Source organism: Xenopus laevis, chromosome 8L (assembly GCF_017654675.1).
Source record: "Xenopus laevis strain J_2021 chromosome 8L, Xenopus_laevis_v10.1, whole genome shotgun sequence".
Classification (NCBI taxonomy): Eukaryota; Metazoa; Chordata; class Amphibia; order Anura; family Pipidae; genus Xenopus; species Xenopus laevis.
The window spans coordinates 125,610,602-125,637,586 of NC_054385.1; the positions used below are offsets into that span (position 1 = coordinate 125,610,602).

The 26,985-nt window shown below is 38.8% G+C and overlaps 2 protein-coding genes across 2 annotated transcripts in view; both read right to left on the reverse strand.

Moving 5' to 3' along the window:
- Nucleotides 1–3,188, reverse strand: part of mhc1b.L (major histocompatibility complex nonclassical class Ib L homeolog) — a 175,480-nt gene extending 172,292 nt beyond the window's left edge. The window contains 1 exon segment of the mRNA NM_001135072.1: nucleotides 3,111–3,188. Coding sequence (NP_001128544.1) covers nucleotides 3,111–3,165 — 55 coding nt within the window. The 5' untranslated portion in view covers nucleotides 3,166–3,188.
- A 10,588-nt stretch (nucleotides 3,189–13,776) lies between these two features.
- Nucleotides 13,777–26,270, reverse strand: LOC121397203 (major histocompatibility complex class I-related gene protein-like; the record flags this gene model as incomplete). Its single annotated transcript, XM_041573578.1, has 4 exons — nucleotides 13,777–13,884; nucleotides 15,217–15,488; nucleotides 16,988–17,245; nucleotides 26,213–26,270. Coding segments are annotated over 4 exons (654 nt in total), but the record flags the coding sequence as incomplete, so codon positions are not given.
- Nucleotides 26,271–26,985: the final 715 nt, after the last annotated feature.

Here is a 26,985-nt window from a genome sequence, read left to right on the forward strand (position 1 = left end):
CATGGCACTGGAATTACAGGCTGTACATTATGCACTAATTGTACTATACAGAATAATCAAAGCAGATTACATGTATTTTTCCTCATTGTTCTTTGCCCACTCTTAATAAGTGGCACTTAAGGATTTTATGAATTATATAAATTTTTGTATTGAAATATCTACCTGTATTTGCTCTGTATTTTAGCAAATATTGCACACCAGCTTAGGTTAATGACCAATTTAAAGGATAAGGAAAGGGTAAATACAATAAGGAGTGCAGGGCTAACAATGGAGCAATTTAGCTGAAGTTTGCATCCATTTAAAAGATCCTTTGCCGATTATTTCTGAAAAGCATGAAGTATAGAAAGAATGCTTTCCAAAAATCATTGCACCAAACAACTCCAAATTAATTGTAGGAGGTCCTCCATAGGCTAAAACACCAATTCAGCTGGTTTCAGAAGGCGAATAGTCGAATTCGAATTCTTAAAGGGACACTACATGATAAATTTTGAAATTAGAATTTCGATTTTTTTTTTTTAACTTAAATCGAATTTGGACTATTCCCTAGTTGTATTACACTATTCAAAAATTAAAATTTTCAATTCGATCCTCGATAAATCTACCTCTTAAGGTATGCAAATAAATGGTTCAATAAAGCATATAATTAGAGAGTGATTAAAACATATAATTTAGTATATACCAAACACAGTGTCCAAAAAAAACCCAGCACTCAAGCTTCTAGGGCAGACAAGTTAGTGTTTGGGAAAATACCCCAACGTTTTCGGTCAACAAGTCCTTCATTAAGGGGATGAGTTTCTACTGAACCACTGATTTGGGCCGATAGGCTATGCCCTGGCTGAATTGCTGCATTTACAGACCCAAAGCAAACAATAAGCAATTGGTTTTGCTCCAAGGAAAGGCACCCCAAGCATTGTAAGCTGAGTGGGAACTAATACTTATGTAAATGCACAAGATGATCATGGTGCTTAACAAGGTTAAGAATACGGCAATAAAGGTGGTTATTAATGGCATTACAGTGGGTAATGAGGTGAAATATATTTTGTATTTTAAGGTGGACTATTCACCCAGACATAAAAAGCTGTATAATAAAAGTCCTTTTCAAAATAAACATGAAATCCATATTCTTTTTTTATTAAATCATTCATAGGTGTTGTAGCTGTCAATCAAATATTGCCTGCCCCTCCTCTACGTCTCAGGCATAGAGGCGGGGCAGACAATTACTTTCACTTTCCATTCAGCACTTACTAGATGTCACTGCTCTCCCCACATTCCCCCGTTCTCTTCACCATTAAATTGTGTAGCCAGGGCATGGGGATGGACATCAGGTCCCCCATTCTGGTGCACAAACAAGATTCTGAGATGATACAAGACTTGTCTTAATAACAGTGTCCACAAAATGGCTCCTGCCTGCTTGTTATAATTATGAATTCCCAGACTGAAGGAAACAAGACTCAAATAATTTATATAGTGAAGTTAAAGCTTATTTTGCTTGATTAACGTCATAAAATAGGATTTGGAATAAATTTTTTTGTGTGACAGGTCGCCTTTAAGGGGTATGAAATGAGAAGAAGAAGATCTTTGGCCTGATTCAGATCTCTGATGGACACCAGGTACCAGAAAGTAAACACTTCTATTTGGCAAGGCCCTAAGACTGCAGACAGTTCCTATAGTTATCTTTTTGAAGCTCCAGTTAACAAAAAAGAGGCCATGAGGGTGGCTAGCAAGAGAGACTGTAGATGGGGAGAATAGTGGAGTAGAGGCCTGGTGGGGAAATTTAATGACTACATGTATCTTAGGTCTTTTGTGTCTGATGAGCTGCCAGTTGCACAAGCAGTTAAATGACAGTTGGCACTAATGGTGTGCAATTTAGCAAGTGCTAACTTTTGCCGGATTCAAGCATTCATTAAAAAATGCAAGACCTGAATCTATAAATGCAGTGAAGTTCCACTTATCCCGTTCCTGGAGCTATGAAATTGCATACCTTTCTAGTTTCACTAGGACTGATCATATGTCGCCCTAAAATAACACCCCAAACTAATAACACTGTTTTGCAGGCTTGTAAAGTTTTATATTGTTAGTTGGGGTTTTTATTTGTTGTTGTTTGTAGCTGTTCTTTATGGCTCCTGGAACTGATTAATTGGAAGCTTTAATTCATTTATAGATCCAGGCTTTGTATATTTTTACTTTACTGAATGTAGGGTTGTCACCGGCCCGGTTTTCACCCAGAGCTGTTATCTGAAACCTGCAGAAATATCTGAATTATGAGCAGATCATCTCCCATTGATTCCAAATGATTCCAATTTTTAAACATGAATTCCTTTTTCCTAAGTAATAATAAAACAGTAGCTTGTACTTGATAGGAACTAGGCTGCATGAATCTATATTGGTGCCAAAACAATCCCTTTGGCTTTATTTCATGTTTAAATGGTAACCTTATTATTTATACCTCCCAATAAAAAGAGGGACAAAAAGTTGCCGTGCGAAGCGCAGTGAATTTTTTTGACCACACCCATTTTTGTGGCCACACCCCCTAATTACCATGTTCATTTTACAAAATTTGCCAAGTTATGAAAGTTTGAACATATTTTTTTTTTCCAGTTATTACAGTTTTGCTAATGAAGGTGAATTGCCCTTTAAGCTGTGAGTCTAACTTCTCCCAAGAGACCTGTTATCTTATATTGTTACAATTACTTATTTGCTCATCTCAAAATTGTTACAAAAGTATCTTATCTGCAGCTGTGGCTGTTCTGGGCTCTCTGACAAAAGCTAATTAAGGTACAAACATTGTTTCTTTTTCTGGCTGTTTAGTGCAGAGAAAATCGGGAGTTTCCAGTACGAACGAGGGACTGCAGGGTTGAGCTGTCAAAAGAGGGACTGTCCGTTTGAAGACGGGACAGTTGGGAGGTATATTATATTGATCCAAATTACAGAAAGTTCATTTATCAGAAAAACCCCAGCTCCCGAGCATTCCAGATAATAGATCCTATAACTGTTATTCATTAGTGTTTAAGAACCATGTGATTTTTGTTCATTCTGATTCCTTCTAATTAGTTCACTGGCATGCTGTATATTAGCTTATTCCTTGTTAGAAAACACCGGATAATACTTACGACAATATACTGCTGAGAGATCGAGGCTGAATAACAGAAATAAAATCCACGCCATTCTTACATTGTCTTTGCTTTCACTTTCATTTGCAATGAAATCCGTTATTTTGCAGTGATTGGACAGAGATGAAAATTGCGTCCAATGAAAAGAAGGGAAAGCACACAGGAGGCGGGCCTGCTGCTCTGTCTATATTTTGGGTGTTACAGAATGTACAAAAGTGCTGCTACCGAGAACGAGACTAACTTAACCCTTTGTGTAACTGACAGGCTGCACCTACTAAAGAATCTTTATCCTATGGCTCTGAAGCAAAAACAGGGACCTCATTCTATTTAATGTGGGTCTCCATGATTCCTTTTAAAGGGAATAAACCACAAAAATTATCTGAAATAAACCTACTCATGATTCTCCTTTGAGCACTTTTGCAATTTACATAAATTCTCTGTTTCTAGTGGTTTTTGAGGTATGAGCAATTTTAGACCGTTTAACTGCGAATACCAGAGTGTCAGCTACTCTAACTATCTATGCACTGTCTATGAACTTCCTGTATTTAGTTAATCCTAGGGTTGCTGGCTATTATTTGATCTGAAAGTCTGGTATTAGCAGTCTAAAACTGCAAATATTTCAGAAAAAAATTGTGCTGACATGTATGGCGGTTTTTACTAAAATCCGAATATATCTCACATTTTATTTTACAAACAAACACGATTAAACGTCTATGCTCGACTTGACCTTATTAATTAACAAGATCCATTTTTTGGGCTTCTTTCCCGAATCACACAATTTTTTCAAGTTGCATTTTTGAGCTAAACCCAGCGCAGACCATGATAAATTTAAATTGAGGTAGGGACATCTCCAATGACGCATATAGGACCTTTACAGGGTTGAGATGGGTGATTTTCAGGTTAGGGCTTTTAGCTGCATCGGGGTATAATAAATTATACCTCCCAACATTTTGGAAATAAAAAGAGGGACAAAAAAGTTGTTGCACGTATCGTGGCAAATGTTTGACCACACCCATTTTTGTGACCACACCCCCTAATTACCATGTTAATTTTACAATATTTGGCAGGTTCTGAAAGTTTGAACATTTTTCTGTGTTTTTTTCAGTTATTACAGTTTTGCTAATGAAGGTGAATTGCCCTTTTAGCTGTGAGTCTAACTTCTCCCAAGGGATTTGTTATGTTATATTGTTACAATTACTTATTTGCCTAGCTCGAAATTGTTACAAAAGTAACTTATCTGCTGCTGTGGCTGTTCTGGGCTCTCTGCAAAAAGCCAATTAAGTTAGAAACATTGTTTCTTTTTCTGCCTGTTCGGTGCAGAGAAAATCGGGACTTTCCAGTACAAATGAGGGACTGTGGGTTGATCTGTCAAAAGAGGGACAGTCCCTCTAAAAACGGACAGTTGGGAGGTATGAATAAATGAAAAAAAAATTAAGTTTTTGGCCCAAAAAGCCCAACCAGATAAATTTGAGATTTATTAAATAACCCCCTTAGTGTGATTGTTTATCATTTTTAAGGGTCAATTTGCAAAGGTGTGGGCAAACAGCATGATTTTTTACCCACAAGTTATTAAGTTATTACCCTTATTCACTGATAAATCCTTGATTTAATCACATGCCACATGTACCATCATAGGAAGAACGTATGAAAGGTTGAGAGCAGAGTTTCTCCAGCAGGCACATGTGGAATATGTATTTGCTTCTATAGTAAATGAACAAGGTGGGGAGGGTTATGCAGCCCTTGACTCAAGAATTGAGTTACTATAAAAAGAAAGAGAGACAAGTCTTGGCAAAAGTATTTAGCAAGTTTCACAAATATTCTTATCCTTTAATTATATTGAGCTAACATACTCCACAGCACCTTGGAGAAAATATACGTCAATCCCATCAGTCCCTCTCCCAGTGGAGCTTACAATCTATAGCTGAGGCTAATTTGCAGCTGGTTCACACATTTTGGGAGGATTCTATACAGCAGATCCGCAGACCTGCCCTGCCTGGAATCTCCTTTCTTTATACATACACCAGTGCTTGCACAGTTACTCAAATCTAGAAAAGAAGCTAACAGATGTCTGTACATTTTAATACAGTTCCTACTTTCGGCAGTAGAGTAGGTGGCTGCAGCCCTTAAAGGAAAACTATACCCCCCAAACAATGTAGGTCTCTATAAAAAGATATCACATAAAACAGCTCATATGTAAAACCCTGCTTCATGTAAATAAACCATTTTCATAATAACTTACTTTTCTAGTAGTATGTGCCATTGGGTAATCATAAATAGAAAATTGCCAGTCCCCTGGGATTGTATGATTCACAGTGCACGCAAACAAACTATACTTGTTAGGTCACATGAGCCAATTAACAGACAGAGTTGTGTGTTTTGCTTCCACACTTCTTCCTGTTACAGTTAGAGCTGCAGTATTTCTGGTCAGCTGATCTCTGAGGCAGCACACAGTCCATCACTAAATGGGGGTTCAAGGCAATAGATGTAAAAGGGCAAGATTTACTTAAATATATATTCTTAATATGATGTAAACTATCTGTTGATTAAGTGTTCATTTTGGGGGTATAGTTTTCATTTAAGGTTAGGTCACGATCAAGGCGTTCCTCCAATAAACATCAAGAAGGAAAAAGGAACAATGTGGTAGAATGAATACTGTATAAAGGGCATGGTACAGAGGAAGAACATGTAAAGCTGTGGAAGCAAAGCTGGTCCCTCCCGAAGGCCCGGATTTGTGGAAAGGCCACCTAGGGCCGGGCCTAGGGCAGCAGGATTTTGGGGGGGCGACATGCTGCCCAACTACACCCACATTGGTTCAAAAACACCGGGGATGCGCTGGAGACAATCATTTTTTTAATTTCCTGTGCACCAATCCCCATTGCTTCTTTCCAGATGATGAAAATTTGCACAAATAAAGGAGAAGGGGACAGGGATGAGGAACGGCAGTGGGCATAGGGGCCCCCACTATGTAAATCCGGCCCTGGCCCTCCCGTAACTGGAACCACTGATTTCAGTGCAAACCATAAATCTAAAATTGCAGCTTAAGCACAAAAAACCTGCCATTATACCATTACACGGTGATTGTCTAGGTTACATCATGTTTATAGGTGTAATGAGATATGGATAATCTGTGAGCTTCCCTGAAATCACCCCATCAACAACCATCACAACTGTAGAGGGTTTATTTACAACTGCAAATTAAATGGGGAAAATTTACTTACCTTCAAAGTTGCGTGAGTGTTGGCTTTGCCGCACTTCGCCAGGCGAAGTTTCGCCAGGGCTCCGCTAATTCACTAAAATCCGAAGTTGCGCTCAGGGAGGCAAAAGGTATCGAATTTGCGCTACCGTTAATTCATCAAGCAAAGCGAAGTTACGCTAGCGATGCCTAATTTGGGAAGGAGGGTACCCCCAACAAAAATTCAAGATCTTTTTCAGCCTATCACCCTTAAAATATTTCAACTTTTTTTGAAGCAATCCCTATCTACTCTATTGCACTTCGCCTGGTCTGAGGTGGCGAAGGCAAGTCTGGCGCAAGAAGTAACGTTCAGTACAATGCGCAAGTTAGTGAATTAGTAGTTACGTCCCTTCGCCATAGCACAACTTCGCCTGGCGTAAGGGTGCGAAGTAGCAATAGAGTAGGTCCACTTCACTAGCGAATTTAAGCCAGCACCCATTAGTAAATCGCTAGCGTTAGCCACTTCACCCTGCAATTTCAGATGCAATTTACTGTTTCTTACCACACTGTAGTGTTGTTCTTTCCCATAATTCCAGTGTAATTGGCACAATTGTGCTTAATGCCCAACATGGGCACAATTGCCTGTTTTGTATTAAAAATTTAAATGAAGTTGCACTAATAATTTTTAAGCCAAGGATTGTGTCATTACAGAAGCTTGGGGTCAAAATGGTATTGTGTGATTCTTTAGGCACAGGTCCAATATTACCAATAGCTTAAAGGAAAAGGAAAGGTTAAAACTAAGTAAGCTTTATCAGAAAGGTCTATATAAATACACCAGTAAACCCTCAAAGTAATGTTGCTCTGAGTCCTCTGTCAAAAGAAACACAGAATTTCTTTCCTTCTATTGTGTACTCATGGGCTTCTGTATCAGACTTCCTGTTTTCATCTTAAACCTCATTGCCCCGGGCGTGAGCATGCTCAGTTTGCTCCTCTCTCCCCTCCCTTCTCTGCTGTAATCTGAGCCCTGAGCTATAAGTGAGCAGGGAGAGACTCACACCAAGCTAATATGGCAGCTGCTATCCTAAACAAACAGAGAGCTTTGAGCTAACTTTTAGTATGAGGTAGGGAGTATTATTCTGACAGTTTGCAATTGGTTTTAATTTGGTTTGTAAGTTATTTTATCTTTATTCAGCAGCTCTCAATTTTGCAATTTCAGCAATCTGGTTGCTAGGGTTCAAATTACCCTAGCAACCATTCTCTTGAATAAGAGAAAGTAAATAGGAGAGGCCTAAATATACAGATGAGTAGTATAAAGTAGCAATAACAATAATTGTGTAGCCTTATAAAGCATTTGTTCTTTCTTTTTAGATGGGATCAGTGACCCTCATTAAAAAGCTAGAAAGAGTCTGTAGAAGAAGAAAAAGGCAAATAGTTAAAAATTTGCTTAGAATTGCCCATTCTATAACATACTTAAAGTTAATTTAAAGGTAAACTGTTCCTTTAAAATCAGGGGATATAAAGTTGAGGTGTCATAATAATACAATAATAATAATTATAATAATAATAATAATTTCTCTCTTGATTTGAGGTTATGCAAATTACTTCACATACAACCTTAATAGAGGAAGGAAAACAAACTGATGGGTAGTCATTGTGGGAAAGTAACCACAAAGAGTGGCAGAAGGGAGTCAAAAAGCTGAAAACGAGAAGGAATGGGGCGATATAGACGTATAGGTACAAGAAGCAGCAAAGGACATGAGATTATAGGCATAATGGAAGGAGGTGCATACAGAATGATTGACACAATGGGTGGGAGATGGCACAGAATGATGACACTACAGGCTGCAGAATGCTGGGAATTGGAACAAGTTTAGCACTATTTTCTGTGACACATGCTTGATAAGAAACAGGAGTTATGGGATGCCCTTATCTAATTTTGCTGTTTACATACTTATGCAGAGTCATGCACATCTAAGCGAAATGTACAGAACGATTACCTTAATATTCTTCTCCATTATTTACAGTATATTCAGCATCTGTATCTCCTACACGCTACTTCCTGTTTGTTAATTATTCCAAATGCATTTCAATTCCTTAAAGGAAAACTATACCCCCAAAATAAACACTTAAGCAACAGATATCTTATATCAAATTAAGTAGCATATTAAAGAATCTTACCAAACTGTTATATATTTAAGTAATTATGGGTCTTTTACATCTCTTGCCTTGAGCCACCATTTCGTGATGGTCACTGTGCTGCCTCAGAGATCACCTGAACCAGAAATACTGCAGCTCTAACTGTAACAGGAAGAAGTGTGGAAGCAAAAGACACAACTCTGTCTGTTAATTGGCTCATGTGACCTAACATGTATGGTTTGTTGGTATGTTTGTGAGTACAGTAAATCCTACGATCCCAGGAGGTGGCCCTTATTTTTTAAAATGGCAATTTTCTATTTATGATTACCCAATGGCACATACTACTAGAAAAGTAAATTATTATGAAAATGGTTTATTTACATGAAGCAGGATTTTACATATGAGCTGTTTTATGCAATATCTTTTTATAGAGACCTACATTGTTTGAGGGGTATAGTTTTCCTTTAAGTATGAATGTTCGAGTAAGCTCCATCTGATCTACTTTTCTAACAACCTAGGATGTCTCATGGAACCTCTATTATGTGATCAGTAGGGCTTTAATGTGCCGGTGTGTCTATTTATCTTTATTAAACATCTATATATATATATATATATATATATATATATATATAGCTACTTAATAAAGGACCTTTAAGAGCTAACACAATAGCAAAGAGACTAAACTAGAGATAGGCAGTTGAGTTGATGTGACAAGGATAGTCAATGGCAGCACCCACAAAGTTACAACTTGGATGGCGACTATTAAGTTAAATGATATAGACAAGGGAATAGATAGCTAAACATAAGTGTAAATACTCCCAGCGTCACTACCATAGATGTCCTCTGTCTTCAGGACAGTCCTGTATTGATTTTCTCTCCCAGGAAGTGTTACGTTTAAACTCAATCTCTAAGTTATATTTATTGGCCATGCCTACTAGGCATCTTGTATATCCCCTTTTATAACCAGTTATATGCCACACTTTAGCTCTGGAAATTACTTCAAGTCCTACCAACAACCAACACTTCCTGGATTCATATTATGCCAATAGGCCTAAAGACACTCACCAAGGTGACAACCAAGATATTCTCCAAACTGCTGTGATCCACATGGCAGGAGTAAGTGGCGCCCTCCTCTGGTGTTACCTCCACACTGACTCAGATCTGATAGGTGCCATCAGGGTTTGGCAGGATCTCTGCTGATTCCTCTGAGTAAATCTCATCTCTCCCATTCTTTATCCACTTCACTTCCACATCTCGGGGGTAGAACCCATACACCCAGCAGTGCAGTTCTGTGGGTCTGTTTTATCCTGAGCTTGAAATCTTCAAATTGGGGCAAACTGGGATGAAAATCTATAATCTATTTATTATCTATCTATCATCTATCTATCTATCTATCTATCTATCTATTATCTATCTATCTATCTATCTATCTATCTATCTATCTATCTATCTCTCTATCTATCTATCTATCTATCTATCAACAGCTCAAAGGAAAAGGAAAGGTTAAAACTAAGTAAGCTTTATCAGAAAGGTCTATATAAATACACCAGTAAACCCTCAAAGTAATGTTGCTCTGAGTCCTCTGTCAAAAGAAACACCACATTTCTTTCCTTCTATTGTGTACTCATGGGCTTCTGTATCAGACTTCCTGTTTTCATCTTAAACCTCATTGCCCCGGGCGTGAGCATGCTCAGTTTGTTCCTCTCTCCCCTCCCTTCTCTGCTGTAATCTGAGCCCTGAGCTATAAGTGAGCAGAGAGAGGCTCAGGCAGGAAGTGATATCACACCAAGCTAATAAGGCAGCGGCTATCTATCTATCTATCATCTATCTATCTATCTATCTATCTAACTAGTTGGTGTATCTATATATTCAAATTAAGTTTTTTTTTCTAATTTAAAACCTCAAAAAATGATACACAGTAAAATCACATCACATTTTCATTCAGCATAACACATTTTCAATTAATCTAATTTTTTTAAAACTGAGTTGTTTATGCACTTGGAAAACTCGAATGTCAACATTTTTACTTGATGTAATGGTAAAACTTGAATATAAAATCCTCTGTCCTACTGAAAGAATAAAAACACATTGTATGTATGTAACAGCACCATCATTTATTTGTATACCCATAAATCTTTATTTACATAAAACTGATTGAAACAATCATGACAATAAATAAAAGACAGATACAGTTACATGTGTTACATGTCAGAAGACCCAGTAGGAAGAATAAGTAGTTATACTCAAAATAGAAGAGATAAAAATCATGTAAAATGTGTATTGGTTTTCCTAATTTAATTGAAAAATCCAAAAAACTGAACCTTTCATTTCATGGGAGGGTAATGCATCTCTACAAAGGCCCCCAATGAGATATCAGAAATGTGTCGGCTGCATATCTGACCCTGCTCCTTGTATATGCGTGTAGGTGGGATTAATTACTGACAAAAGTGGGTCCATTAAACAGTAAGATTATTATTATTATGTCTAGAACTGACTTCAATTTGATCTTTACGTTGTCCAGCTGAGCAGCACATCTAAAATAGCTGACATGGCTAAACGTCTGCTATGATTAGCATCACAAAACCGAAACAATATGGTCATCTATTACATATCAAATCCAAGTAAAGATGTAATCAGATTTTCAGTCTTTGTCCTGTATGCTTGCACTCTGATGACTGCCAGGGTCTGAAAGAAAACAAAAAATAATTCTTTTTAAAAGATAAAAGTTGTTACTTGGCACAAGCAATCTTAGTGAGGACATAATTGGTATTATGAAGAAACTGGAGATCTAATGGCATATGACATAAGTGTAGGCCAATAGATAATCAATTTTGTGGAAGGAAAAGTCTTGCAGGCCCTGTATGGACCCTCACATTTGAAAACGTAGGGTTTTACCGCATCGCTGGCAGCAGTCATACCAAATCTATAAAACACTGTATGGTAAACTGCCTTTAGTATCTGTCGCAATATCCCTCTATACCCTATTACATTATAAATTTATTCTGAATTCATATAGCTGAATTAGCATTAGCTTTTATGAACACCAAGGCAGCCATCTTTTTAGGGAATATCTCTAGTCAGGTTAAGATTGGACCTATACAGTTGAGCTGCTACGAGGAATACTATTTATGGTTCTGTTCTCTTGATCTTGACCTCGTTGTAATAAGACAATGGATTATTATGAGTGGTATTTAAGATGATAAGGATTTTGAGGTCAGTTAGTCTATAGAGACAACGGAGGTTTAAGCAAACTAAATAGTAATAAAAATATAAAGGTGATGGGGGTTGACCTTCCCTTGCACACAGAACAAAAGCCACACAGTAGGTTGAACCAGAGGGCTGAAGCCAAATGAATGTGACAGACAGGTTAATGAGTAGGCGTGCTCTAAGGACCCCACATGTCCATTGGAGTAGCCAATGGAGTTTAGCTATGTTTTCTTTTGAGCAATAATACCACATTGCACAGTTAATGGAAACATGTTTCTAAATGTGTTACATAATAATATCATATCACAGATAGTTGAGGATCCAACCAGAAATTATGCTTAATATGATCACCCCTTGGCCTGGCTTGTACAATTCACTGTTCTAACAAACAAACCAAGGTAACACATACATGCTAGGCTACATCAACCAATGAATGGACAAAGACATGTCATTTACTCCCACATTTCTTCCTGTTAAAGTAAGAGCAGCATTATTCCTGGTCAGGTGATCTCTGAGGCATCACGCAGACCATAGGGTACGGGGTGGAAAAAGTCAATATTAACTGACATGTATAAGGCATGGTAAGGGCACTTAATTGTTTATTCATTCCATGGTATAGTTTTCCTTTAGGAAAGAAATGTAAAAACATTAAGCACCACCCCTTAGTGGCTTAACTCATAAGTAAGGAAGTTGATAGGAAGAATACAACATTTAAAAAATAAAAAATGAGAGGTGCGGAGACTTCTTTTAAATAATACAATTGCTAGAACAAGCTGGAATAAAAAAAATCCACAAAAAACAAAAATTTAGGAAATGATTGTTTCACAAGCAGTCCAAAATTCTCTTACATTTGCAAATATATCTACCAGTTGTAAAAAGGTGCAGGTTGCAAGTGTGGCTCCTTTAAAAGATATAAATAATTTGGTTATGAAGGACATTGAAGAAGAAAATGTACTTAATCTGTTCTTTGTTTTCAATATATGCAATAGAGGAATCAGAATACTGATAGGAGCACAGATAGGAGCACAGATGGCTCTGCTGCATTAAGACAATGGTTGATGGATAATTTCATACTTAAAATGTTTACACAAGGTTAATGTTAACATTTGAATAAGACACCATGGCCAGATGGAATACACCCTGTAGTATGTTATAGAGGTTAGTTATTTTTAGCTGGGCCACTTTTTCTCATTCTCATGGTACCCATGGATTGGAGGAAAGCCAATGTAATTCCATTATGTAATTATTATGGAAAATATGAATAAATGTTATGTTCTGAAGAATGGCGGGGGTATGGCTTAGTAAAAAAGGTAAAAAATTGGACAGTGGGGTTGCAGTAAACTGGGTCTACTTGGATTTTTCCAAAGCATTTAATATAGAGCCTCATAGATATTTGCTATCTAAAAAAATGTCTGTCGCTCTTTATTTGAAGGCACACAAGAGCGTTGGCTCCACAGGCTGAGAGAAGTGAATCCGCTCTCTTCCCCAGCTCTGTTGATCTGCACCGAAAAATAGAGTTTCTGCTTTAGTGCAGGCACTCGGAGTAGAACAGAGGTTGACTCAGACAATGCAAAAGCAGGCATTTTTGGGCCAACCTCTGTTCCGAGTTCCTGAATGCGATGGAACTGCCGTTGCCCAATGGAAACTGACTACAGAATCAGGTACAGAGGGTGGTTGTCAATTGTACACTCTCTACTTGGAGTAAGGTTCTTAGTGGGGTCTCACGTGGTTATGTGTTGGGCCCACTTTTATTTAATTTGTTCAGTAGTGAATAAGGGGAGTGTATTTTAAGTAATGTATCAGTGTTTTCAGATGACACAAAACTATACCGGCCTATTATTTCCATTTAGAATCAGAAATCCCTGCAGGGTGATCTGGACAAGCTGGGTGGCTAAATCTCAAATGCAATTCAATGATAATAACTTAAGTCTTGTACCCGTAATGAGACTAAATTAGACGAATCCTCAGTGGAGAGGACCTGGGGATATTTGTGGGGAATAAACTTGGCTGCAGCAAGCAATGCAAGTCAGCAGCAGGCAGCCCCTGCAAGTTATTGATCTACAGTATATTAGAAATTAGAGATTTGAGGAAGGAGATGGTCAATCAGATCAGGATGAAGTAACAGTTTAATAAACAAGTGAAAACGAATACCTTTTGTCATTCTCTTTATGTATACACATACTCCAAGGATTATCAGGAGGGGGAGCAATGTGGCACTGACAGGGATGAGGATATACAAATGATGTCTGTTGTTGGATTCTGTTTGTTGGGAGTGGAAAAACAAGGCATTGGTGTAAAATATAGAAGGACACTTCTAATCATTGGTAGTTATATAGTTAGCTTGTTTATATAGCTCAATGTGATTTTATTTCTAAAAAAAAAAAAGGATGGAAAAACAAGATAACAAGACATTAACATCTAAACCACTTTATTCACAGTAAATTTTTTCAGTGTAAAAACAGAAAAAATGCACAATTCAAATCGATAATAAAAATCAGAATATTTTATATTAAAAATAGTACTTAAAATTATAATGCAAGTCTTAATTTCCTTTTATTTTTAGTGCGTGTTTCTGATATTTGTATAAATTTTTCTTCTGGTTTAAGCACCCAAAAATTGCTGATGACCTAACTCTATATCCCTGAGGGAAATGAGGTTGATCATGGTGACATGGATGAGCCCATTTGTCCAATCACAGGGCAGTTCTTTGCCACCAGTATTGATGGGGATAGCTTTTGTTGTGAAGACCTAATAGAGCAATTACTTCAGGAAAAGCAGCTTAATTGTACCTTAATAAACAGGGTACAGAGGTCAAATTGAAGTGGAGCATACTGAATGAGTGAAACAATGGGGTGGGCTGTGCCATGCATGTGATATCATTCCACCGTGTTTTTGGCCTGAAAATTCAAAAAAGGACGCCAGGACTGGGGTTCAATGCTCCACTACTGTAGGTCCTTCTAGTTAGTGTTCCTGGGTGCTTCTAAATTCCTTATTGATTGTTTCCTAGACTTCTGACCCTCTGCTTTGTTCCTGACCATGTAGCTGCCTCTGAACCCTTTCCTGAAAATGACAACGAAAGTACTGAACTCTATATCTGGTGATTCCTCCTCGGTCTGAACTTCTTCTCTTCTAGAGCCATTAGGCGTGACAATTACAGGCCTTACATGCACTTTCTAAAGTATGAAAGGGCACGTAAGGCCAGAAACATGTTGTGTGCACTAGAACATTTACCTATATATTGAGACTCAATGATTTAATATCTATGCTCCTGTGTAATCTGCATGCTTCTGTAAGGAGATTCCTATAGCTTGTTTATGTATAGTGCTTATATTATTCTTTATTATGTATACCAGCCATTTGTGCTTTATTCTTTTTTGTCATTATTACAAATAGTGAACCGATTTCTATAAAATGCTCAGAGATAGTTTAAGCCATTTTTCTGATATGTTTTAGATTTACTGTATATATATATATATATATATATATATATATATATATATAATCAAAATCTGGAATAAAGCATTCCTGGGCCAGCACTTCCCTTTGTAAAACAAGTGTCTTTTTATTATTTCAATATATATATATATTCACCATAGGAACAACCAGTGGATTCTCCAAACTGCTGTGATCCACATGGCAGGAGTAAGTGGCGCCCTCCTCTGGTGTTACCTCCACACTGACTCTGATCTGATAGGTGCCATCAGGGTTTGGCAGGATCTCTGCTGATTCCTCGGAGTAAATCTCATCTCTCCCATTCTTTATCCACTTCACTTCCACATCTCGGGGGTAGAACCCATACACCCAGCAGTGCAGTTCTGTGAGACTGTTTGATTCTGAGTTTAAAATCTTCACATTGGGGTGAACTGGGTTGAAAAGTATTTAGTTATCTCCATACATACGGTATATAACTAACTTTTCCACAATAAAAGCTTTACTCAGCTCATTATTCTTTAGCTTGTTTAGAAACAGGTGGAAGATGATATAATCAATGAGGCACAGAAGGAGGACGGTTATAACCCTGATCGAGAGCAGCAGGGCCCACCAGAATTTCTCCCAGTGCCCTAGTGGGCCAGTCCCACCCCAAGAAATATACTCCACATTATGCAAGAATGCCCATAAATAAAAGACTTAATAAATAGTGGTGGTAGAGAAATCATTTAGCAAATAGTCTCAGTTCCTTCCACGTACTCCATTCTCGTAAGTCCATAAGGGGTACTATAAATAATACAGCAGCCTATAAATATACACATTCCCCCCACCCAAAATACATCTTTCCTAGAAAATTGATAAATATTGATATGTTCCTACAATTTAATTTATACAACCTTTAATAATACTGTCTTCGTGTTCCAACAGACTCTCCTAGTGCTCTTTATGTTCCACATGGGCATTGTAGAGCATACATTGTGGATCTGAGTTATCAATATTCAAGCTAGTATTGGGCAAATCATTTTGAAAAATCACGTACCATATCTGTGTTCTTTTTTAAATCAAGGTTTATTTATATGATCAGCTTAACATTCCAGGTGCTCTCTGCTTGGTAGATCAGGCTAAGTTTAGTGCTAGTATATATATAATACACAACATAATGTTTGTGAAGGTTCTCATTCATCCAGGTAATGTTATATCTGTAGAAATAAGTCAAATCAACTGGACTTGCTGTGTTTCACCAGTCATCTAACTGGCATTCTAAATTGAGAAAGACAGTTGAATGACTGGTGTAATGTCTTCAAGTCCAGTTGATTTGACTTATTTATACAGATAATACACAGGGGCACATTTACTATTGGTCGAATATCGAGGGTTAATTAACCCTCGATATTCGACTATCGAAGTTAAATCCTTCGACTTCGAATATCGAAGTCGAAGGATTTACCGGTATTCGTTCGAACGATTCCAAGGATTTTAATCCATTGATCGAATGAAATTCCTTCGATCAGAAATTTGCTAGAAAGCCTATGGGGAAGGTCCCCATAGGCTTTCTAGCAAATTTCTGATCGAAGGAGGTTTTAGATGGCGAAGTAGGAGGTCGAAATTTTTTTTAAAGAGACAGTACTTCGACTATCGAATGGTTGAATAGTCGAACGATTTTTAGTTCGAATCCTTCGATTCGAAGTCGAAGTCGTGGTCGAAGTAGCCCATTCGATGGTCGAAGTAGCCAAAAAAACACTTTGAAATTCGAAGTTTTTTTACTTCGAATCCTTCACTCGAAGTTAATGAATTGGCCCCCAAGTGTCTATCATGATATACTCTGGTAGTTGTACATCATCAATGGAGTTCCAGTGAGCTTTCCTAATATTTCTTTTCTTGGGCACAAGTCAGCTGAAAAGTAGACATACCTATGTCTTCAAAAAATACTCACCAGATGTCTTGTTAAAAATGGACGTGAAATATGCAACCTGTTGCTTTTGATATTTTAGAAATTCCTGGGCATATTTCATTTGCAGTTCCAGATGCTCGGTGAGTGCTTTTAGTGATGGGATCAAAGGTTGAACAAAGGGGATTTTACTGTTGTATTTCCCATACTGCAAACCGTCCAAATACCCTGTGATTGTGTAACGCGGCACTCCAGCAATAGGGGCTGATGTTACACTTATATAATACTGCAGAGAGTGGCTGCCTGAAATACATACAAAGACTTAAAGACCATTGCTTCAAATTGCATTACAACATAATATCAGGTACATATAAAGGTATGGGACCTGTAATCCATAATTCTCGGGACCAGGGATTTCCAGATAACAGATCTTTATGTAATTTCAATCTTCACACTTTAAAGGGAACCTGTCATCGGAAAACATGTTTTTTCCAAAACACATCAGTTAATAGTGCTACTCCAGCAGAATTCTGCACTGAAATCCATTTCTCAAAAGAGCAAACAGATTTTTTTATATTCAATTTTGAAATCTGACATGGGACTAGACATTTTGTCAATTTCCCAGCTGCCCCTGGTCATGTGACGTGTGCCTGCACTTTAGGAGAGAAATGCTTTCTGGCAGGCTGCTGTTTTTCCTTCTCAATGTAACTGAATGTGTCTCAGTGAGACATGGGTTTTTACTATTGAGTGTTGCTCTTAGATCTACCAGGCAGCTGTTATCTTGTGTTAGGGAGCTGCTATCTGGTTACCTTACCATTGTTCTTTTGTTTGGCTGCTGGGGGGAAAAGGGAGGGGGTGATATCACTCCAACTTGCAGTACAGCAGTAAAGAGTGATTGAAGTTTATCAGAGCACAAGTCACATGACTTGGGGCAGCTGGGAAATTGACAATATGTCTAGCCCCATGTCAGATTTCAAAATTGAATATAAAAAATCTGTTTGCTCTTTTGAGAAATGGAGTTCAGTGCAGCATTCCCATGACAGGATCCCTTAAAGTCTGCAAGAAAATCATTTAAACATTAAATAAACCCAATAGGCTGGTTTTGCTTCCAATAAGGATTATTTATATCTTAGTTGGGATCAAGTACAAGCGACTGTTTTATTATTACAGAAAAAAAAGAAATCATTTTTAAAAATGTGGATAATTTGGACAAAATGAAGTCTGCAGGAATTTGATAACCAGTATGCACCCATTTTTACAACATTTCTGATTTGTACCCTTTGTGTTAGTATAAAACTGAAACATACCAAGGAAAGAATCATTGCATCACATGTATAAAAAGTGTTCGAAAACTGAAGACATGCCTCTTTTATAATGCAGTTCTTTTCTGAGCAATTTTACAGTGTTACGGGGATTGTTTTATTTATATTTTGCCCTGTTATAGATTTAGACTTCTCACTCGACTTCATATCCAAACATCATCATTCAATTAAATTTGCACTGCTTTATATGTCATACTTGCTAAATTCTATTTTAGAAGGCACAGATACTTATGGGCCCATTAGTGCTTTTGCACTTCTTCCCAAGGACATATTTAATTACCCTTACAGGAATTGTATTGCCTGAACTCTGTTAGCAAGTGATAACATGCCTGGAAACTCTTCCCAATCATCTCATGCAGAGGTTAGAAATGAGTTCTATGTCAGGTTGGTTGTTGTTGTTATTTGTCATTTATTTGAAGAGTTAGCATGATTTAAGTAATGGGTATGAGAGTGTGTAGACTGGGTCATTATCACTAAATAAACAGAATAAATAAAACAAATACAAACACGTCCTTGGTGATAACAGGGGGAACATTTTCCAGTTGTATGCAAATACTTTAGTACTTCATCCAAATCAAACATCACCTGGTCACATGGGCAAGTACAATATGTACAGGATCATTCACAGCAATTTCCTGATTTACTTATCAGATGTTGTTTAATACTTGGGTATAAGGATAGAAAGATCGATATTCTGTACCTTGTTCTGGCTGAGATTGTATGTAAAGGGACCCTTTTAAGCTGATTAAGTTTGGGTCACATAGAAAGTTAGGTTAAAAAAAGACACACGACCATCAAGTTCAACCTTTTAATATTTGCTTTTTGAGGGGAAGTTAGGTTTCTGGGAAGTTCAAACTGCTTCTTTCACGGAAAGTTCTCACATTTGTTGGGGAGCAGACAGGCCAGAAATTTCTGCACCACAAGACCTTCCTTGTTTTGGTATTGAGTGAATAATTTAATATTTCCCTGCTTTTTTCATCCTCATTGACAAAGCTTTATTTGGTGGGGATTAATGTATAGACCAAAAGAGGTGAACATTCCTTATTTTGCCAATAGCCTAGTGTATAATAATTTTGCTGATCGGGAACCCACAACTGACAGCTGGTATGTATTTACTCCAAGGAGAACTTCTTCAGCTCTAGTCTTCACTAATGCCATTTTGGGTTGCAGAACTTTATTTGTAGACCAATAATTGACCTACTGACTTGAGAGATCAGTGCCAATAGTGAGGTACAGATAAAGGAAGGGTAAAATCATAGTTAAAGTATAGGCCAAAAAAGTCAGGGCAGGGAGCAAGGATAGTTGTCTGTAAAACATGCAAAGGTCAAAAAAGGACAAAAACACAGGAACAGGTTTACTGGGAACAAAAAAAAAAACAGTAGCCAGCTTGTGAAAGGGCACCATGCAGAAATGGGACTATATATAAAAAAAAGTGCCCCAAGTGGGGAATTGGGCTACAAGAAATTATACAGCAACATTGGCCACGTCATTATGTGGATATTCTGGCATTATGATGTGCATCACCTGATCAAACACCACACAATCATACCAAGGGTAGGGGCACCCATGGACAGAATCAAGCAGTACTCGAAAAGGTAGTGTGTGGTCTGCTCTCCTGGTGTACCTTACACGGTTATTTAACAGTTGATTGATTGAGTTTGGGTGGTATGTGGCCATGGAAGGCCCAGTTTGATCATACTGAAAACCATGAATCCTGGAGTCTTTGCCACTGTTTTCTAATGAGAGATTAACAATATATATATATATCTCTATATATCCTGATGATGGTCCGCTGTGGACTGAAATGCGTAGCTTTTATGAAAATTGTGCCATAAACACTTTCAATTCATGAACTATAATTACATTGGTGAGCACCCGGCCCTTACTGTTCTGAATGGTGTGTGCAGATACATGGAAATATATATATATATATATATATATATATATATTATATATATATATATATGTGTGTGTGTGTTTATTTTAATGGGAAATTAACAATATAGGCTAGTGGTTACTGTGTAGCTGGTTCCTCTAGGGCAGTGATCCCCAACCAGTAGCTTGTGAGTAACATGTTCCCCAACCCATTGGATGTTGTTCCCAGTGGCCTCAAAGCAGGAGCTTATTTTTGAATTCCAGTTTTGGAGGCAAGTTTTGGTTGTATAAAAACCAGATGTACTGCCAAACAGAGCCTCAATGTAGGTTGACAATCCACATAGGGGCTACCAAATGGTCAATCACAACGCTAATTTGGCACCCCAAGAATATTTTTCATGCTAGTGTTGTTCCCCAACCCATTTTACTTCTGAATATTGCTCACAGGTTCAAAAGGTTGGGGATCCCTGCTCTAGAGGGAACCCTGGGTTGACGCAACATAGGGAAAGATCTAAGGAGACTGCCTACTTGCACCAAAGATAATGCTGGAAACTCAGTATGAGGGTCAGTTAGGGTTTGGTAAAGCTGGCCACAGACGCAAAGATCTGATCATACCAACCTATGTACGATCATCCTTCCCCATCCCCCGACCTGCCACTAACCATTCCTATCAAATAAAGTACAAAGATATGAAAGTGATATGAAGCATTTACTTTGTTTAATAAGGGTGTCTGCACCAATTAAAGAACAAAACAGTGTTCACAGCACAATTAAAACTACTGGGGCTTTTCCTGTGGTGCATGGGAGAAATCTTACCTTAGGCATAACATTATGAGTGCTGAAAAGCAGCTTTTATTCAATTTAAGAGACACATTTCAGATTTTTAACTTGAAATTTGGCTCTTTGAGTGTAGCAGGTACAATTGTGCTCTCAACACTAAATATCCTGCCCCATCCTTGCCTGGTTTGAGCAAAACTGAGCTCAGGAGTGCAGGTGGCACCGGGGACCTGTATATTCTCTATATAGTATTCCTATGGTACAGCCATTCTTATCATCTCTCATATAATATAATTAGTGATGGGTGAATTTAAAATTCATAAATTTCCCCCGGCGAAATTTGCAGAACAACAAAAGATTCGCAAAAAGCATAAATTTTGACACCCACGTTAATTCACGGCAATTTTGACACCTGCGTTAAAGTAAATAGGTGTCTGAATAGTGTTGACGCGACTGACATGCATCCATATTTTTTAACAACATCGCAGTTTTGCGGCAGTTTCACGAATTCGCCCGAGATTTTGTGCCTGGCGAATTTATTCACCCATCACTAAATATAATAATGGCTAAACATAGAACACTAACTATAGAGATGAAACAGGCTTAAAGGTAATGTCCACTTATTGCAAGGTAGTACCAAAATGGGAGCTCAATAAGGGTAGCCCTATTTATATCATATAAATGATTTTTGCTAAAACATTACATTGGGAAAGGTGCACTATTAAGGTCCACAGCCGTATTTGTTATATGTTTGAGGGAAAGGCTGAAACTGATTTTAATGTATACAACTGGTGCAAAAGGCAATGCTTTACACATCACCTAGACTACAAGTGTCACCCTATTTGACCATTGGAAAAGACACCCTGCTATAGTTCTAGTGTACCCAGGGCACAAATAAACACTCACCCCAAATCTCCCCCTAACTGGCCTTCAGACTGGGCCCCCTTAGCTCATAACAAGGTTACAGATAAATATAAACATTGGGGTAACAGTCACCCTGCTATAGTTCCAGGGGTACCCAGGGCACAAATAAGCACTCACCCCAAATCTCCCCCTAACTGACCTTCAGGCTGGGCCCCCTTAGCTCATAACAAGGTTACAGATATATAGAAACATTGGGGTAACAGTCACCCTGCTATAGTTCCAGGGGTACCCCGGGCACAAATAAGCACTCACCCCAAATCCCCCCCTAACTGACCTTCAGACTGGGCCCCCTTAGCTCATAACAAGGTTACAGATATATAGAAACATTGGGGTAACAGTCACCCTGCTATAGTTCCAGGGGTACCCCGGGCACAAATAAGCACTCACCCCAAATCCCCCCCTAACTGACCTTCAGACTGGGCCCCCTTAGCTCATAACAAGGTTACAGATATATAGAAACATTGGGGTAACAGTCACCCTGCTATAGTTCCAGGGGTACCCAGGGTACAAATAAGCACTCACCCCAAATCCCCCCCTAACTGACCTTCAGACTGGGCCCCCTTAGCTCATAACAAGGTTACAGATATATAGAAACATTAGGGTAACAGTCACCCTGCTATAGTTCCAGGGGTATACAGGGTTCAAATAAGCACTCACCCCAAATCCCCCCCTAACTGACCTTCAGACTGGGCCCCCTTAGCTCATAACAAGGTTACAGATATATAGAAACATTGGGGTAACAGTCACCCTGCTATAGTTCCAGGGGTACCCAGGGCACAAATAAGCACTCACCCCAAATCTCCCCCTAACTGACCTTCAGACTGGGCTCCCTTAGCTCATAACAAGGTTACAGATTTAGGCATTGGGACTGGGCTGCTGTCCGATGCTTGGGACACCCCTCGGAGAGACAGTTTAGGAATATCACGGTGTCTAACACTTCCCTTATTTTATACAATGACCAATGTGTTTGTAACTTGTCTCAGTGAATGATCCCCAGAGTTGGGCAGATCAGTCTCCCATTCCCACTATGTCCCCATTACTGGCAGTTAGGTGGGTATATAGTTGCCTTTAGTTGTGGTGTCCTGTGATCTCCTTGTTTGTCCCACCCTAGTGATAAAGAATAAAGGGACACTGTAATATCAGACTCTAAGCACCAGCAATCAGCACTAGAGATAATAGCAATAGGCAATAGAGCTGAGGTTCACATTTCTGACACTGTGTCTCTGGCCTGAGGAGCTTATACTCTACCGTTACTGCGGCAACAAACACTGTGGGACCAAGATCACCCACTAAAGCCGCACATACTGGGGTCAGGCTACAAATGACTTCTGTCGTAGGTCCGAATCAACCCGTGGTGCAATCCTCTCCCAACTCACATGCGCTGGAACATGGCACTAAACATGAATGTGGAGCAGTTAGTGGACTTCTATTTCCATTTGTGACCCCTGTTCTATAGGAGGGTTCAGGGTATGAGAAGGTCAGGACTAGATTTCCATCTTTTTACCTCAGTAGAGATGTGTTGGACCAGTATCTCTCTGAACCAGAGTAACAATACTCTAAGGGGGAAGGTCCCCAATGAATTAGATATAAGAGTGAATTGGTGGTGCCGTTGAACTGGAGCAATGTGAGCTCTTGCCATGATCTCTAACTGCAGCCACTGTGGTTGCTATGGGTTACTAGACCAGGAAAAAGTTTAATGTGTAATGGAACCAATAAAGCACTAAGTAGATTTGATCATGGGTACAGTATTTTATGTTAGTGAGACCTTGGCACATGTTTTGGGGGTAACCCAGGAAGCGTGCACCCCTCATTGTGTAACCCCCATTGTGATATCACTTTATACTGCATATTTGTGTCTTGTCTGTCCTTTTTTGTTAGAATAAGGAACGTTCATTTCTGATTGTGCCCTTTTTGTTTTGCCCTTTGCTGCAGATTTTGGGGCTTGTTTCTCACCTTTATGAGAGGTTCAGGGATCAGATGGAGCAGAGAACTTAAAGGGATTCTGTCATGATTTTTATGTCATTCCTGAATTAGCAAGTGTATTTAGTTGTAATATTGGTGTGTAGGTGCATCTCAGGTCATTTTGCCTGGTCATGTGCTTTCAGAAAGAGCCAACACTTTAGGATGGAACTGCTTTCTGGCAGGCTGTTGTTTCTCCTACTCAATGTAACTGAATGTGTCTCAGTGGGACCTGGATTTTACTATTGAGTGCTGTTCTTAGATCTACCAGGCAGCTGTTATCTTGTGTTAGGGAGCTGCTATCTGGTTACCTTCCCATTGTTCTTTTGTTAGGCTGCTGGGGAGGAAAGGGAGGGGTGATAGCAGTACAACTTGCAGTACAGCAGCAAAGAGTGACTGAAGTTTATCAGAGTCACATGACTGGGGGCTGCTGGTAAACTGACAATATGTCTAGCCCCATGTCAGATTTCAAAATTAAATATAAAAAAATCTGTTTGCTCTTTTGAGAAATGGATTTCTGTGCAGAATTCTGCTGGAGCAGAAGTATTAACTGATGTGTTTTTGAAAAAAACTTTTTTTTCTGTGACAGTATCCCTTTAAAAGTAAATCCTATTTAAAAGCATACAGCATTCTTCTTCTTTGTAGTTGGACAATGCCTGGAGTACACGTTGGGTTAGGGGATCAGTATTGTGCCAGTGATTATTAGAGGAAAAAGCCATTCAGGAGTTAAAAGCACAAACAGGCTCAGCTAATGATGGTGCCACACCCACTACAATTGGGCACCAGGAGCAGCAACTGTGCCATATCCAGCTTTTCTCTGCAGTGCTCAACCGATCGAGAATGATTACTTAAAGGGGTTGTTCACCTTCAATGTACAAATCTTATGAAACCACTAACAATGCTCTCAATGTGTTAGAAAACCCATTTTCCATAACAAAAAGTAAAAATGCCATTGTAAAAGCTAATTTTTATACATATTAACTCAGCCCTTCTCCTGTCTCTGTGACCAGTTTTCTGAAGTGATGGGAGTGGCCTATTTTGAACCTGACACACCAAGAACTTCCTATATGATGACATCATCATGCCCAGGCTTTGCCCTTACTTGTTTCCTATTGGATGTTGATACTGCCCTCCTCCTAGTAATTTATTGGGTGCTTGTGAACTGTAACCAGTCACATAATTTGAATGGTCATTGGTTGATTACTCAATTGTAATGGCAGAGGTTAACAGACGCAGCATATAAACAAACCTGCCTTGTAACAAACAATCACACAGCCAAGCAGACAAATACTGCAAAAAAGGAAGGAGCAACATTGTTTGGCAACCTTTGGCATTAAGCATAATGTCAGTTATTTACAAAATTGCAACAAAACCAGCACTGACTTGCTTAGAAACGTATGTAAGTTACACATCTAGCAGGGACAGTAGGGCTGCCACCTCACCCTTTTAAAACCAAACACATATGAAATCCACAGGCTGCATGGCTAATTATCAACTCATTTAGATGCTGCAGACTGAACTGATTTCTGTGCAGCCATGTATCATGCATCTAAATGAATTGCTAATTAGCCATGCAGGCTGTGGATTTCATATGTGTTTGGTTTTAAAAGGGTGAGGTGGCAGCCCTAAGTGACAGGCAGAGCAGTGTTGAGGGCAGGTAGGTTTTTTTTTGGGGGGGGCGGTAATTTGCCTAGGAAAATGATACCTTTTTTAAGTGTTCCACTTCTGGAACAAGATTTAGAGCTCTAAATACCAAAAAATGAAAAAGTTATATTTTTCATGATATAGGGATCTATACCAGAAAAATATTTTACCTTTTTTATGAGGTAAATACACAAAATAATACATGGACCCCCCCCCCCCAAAAAAAAAATAATAATATATTTCTGGAAAGTACAAGTGTCATCTCCCATAGTAGCCATTATAATCCAATAATTAAAATTTTTAAAAATTTCTTTTTCCTGTGTAATAATAAAACAGTCGCTTGTACTTGATCCCAACTAAGATATAATTAATCCTTATTGGAAGCAAAACCAGCCTATTAGCTTTATTTAGTGTTTACACCATTTTCTAGTACTAAGATCCAAATTACAGAAAGATCTGCTATCCGGAAGACCCCAGGTCGCAAGCATTCTGTATAACAGATGCCATACCTGTACCTTGTACTTGATCCCAACTAAGATATAATTAATCCTTATTGGAAGCAAAACCAGCCTATTGGGTTTATTTAATGTTTACATGATTTTCTAGTAGACTTAAGGTATGAAGATCCAAATTATGGAAAGATCCATTATCCAGAAAACTCCAGGTCCCAAGCACCTTGATCCCCCCATCTGCACAGTTGAAGTCTCTGCTGCACACAGCCCACACTCCCCCTCCCTCTCACAAACTTGTAACAGTTTCTCTTCAGTACCTGAATGCTGCTTAAATTCCCCAGCACAGCCAGCACAGGAAGCAGTGGCAGATTGACAGCAGACATAGCCAATAGGAGTTAAGTTAGCTGCCAGTACAATGTGTGATGTCATATAAGGAAGAGGAAGTGAACACTGTAGTGTTTTTGGGGGTCAGTGACCCCCTCCCAGCACAGGGTCTGTGTGGAACTGAAGGATTAGTACAGGGACACTTCTGGGGTGAATATCTCTTGAACTGTACTTTTTCTGTTAACTATTTCTATGGAAAAGTTTGTTCTATTCATGTGAACTGTTAGATTTGTCAATTTGTTACAAAGGTGAACAACCCCTTTAAGCTTAGTGTGGCCTTCCCTAATGGGTCTGCTACAGAACTACAGCTCCCAGTATTCTTTCTCTGCTGCACAATGATTTGGCACCAGCACTCTATCCACAGGGGCTTCTAGGTAAGTAAGTAAGTAATGGGTGAGATGCAGTGACTGTTCCAGGCCACTGGGGGTGCTATTGCTTGTTGTGTTGCTGTTCTTGTGTGTGTGTGTGTTTCCCAGAGCACTGCAGTTGCAGGGTCAGACCTTTGGGGGGCACTGTTGCATATTGCGGTGCTTGTGCTGTCACCTTTATTCTAAAGGGCCTGGATTAGCCGTTGCCAACTGCCCTGCTCAGTGTTTGTAGCCACAGAGCAACGTGGGCCCAGTGCTGAGCAAACAGGGCAAATAATAAAGATAAAGCAGTGACATTTCTCTTGCATTATTTATATCCCCAACCCCTGTGCTACTGT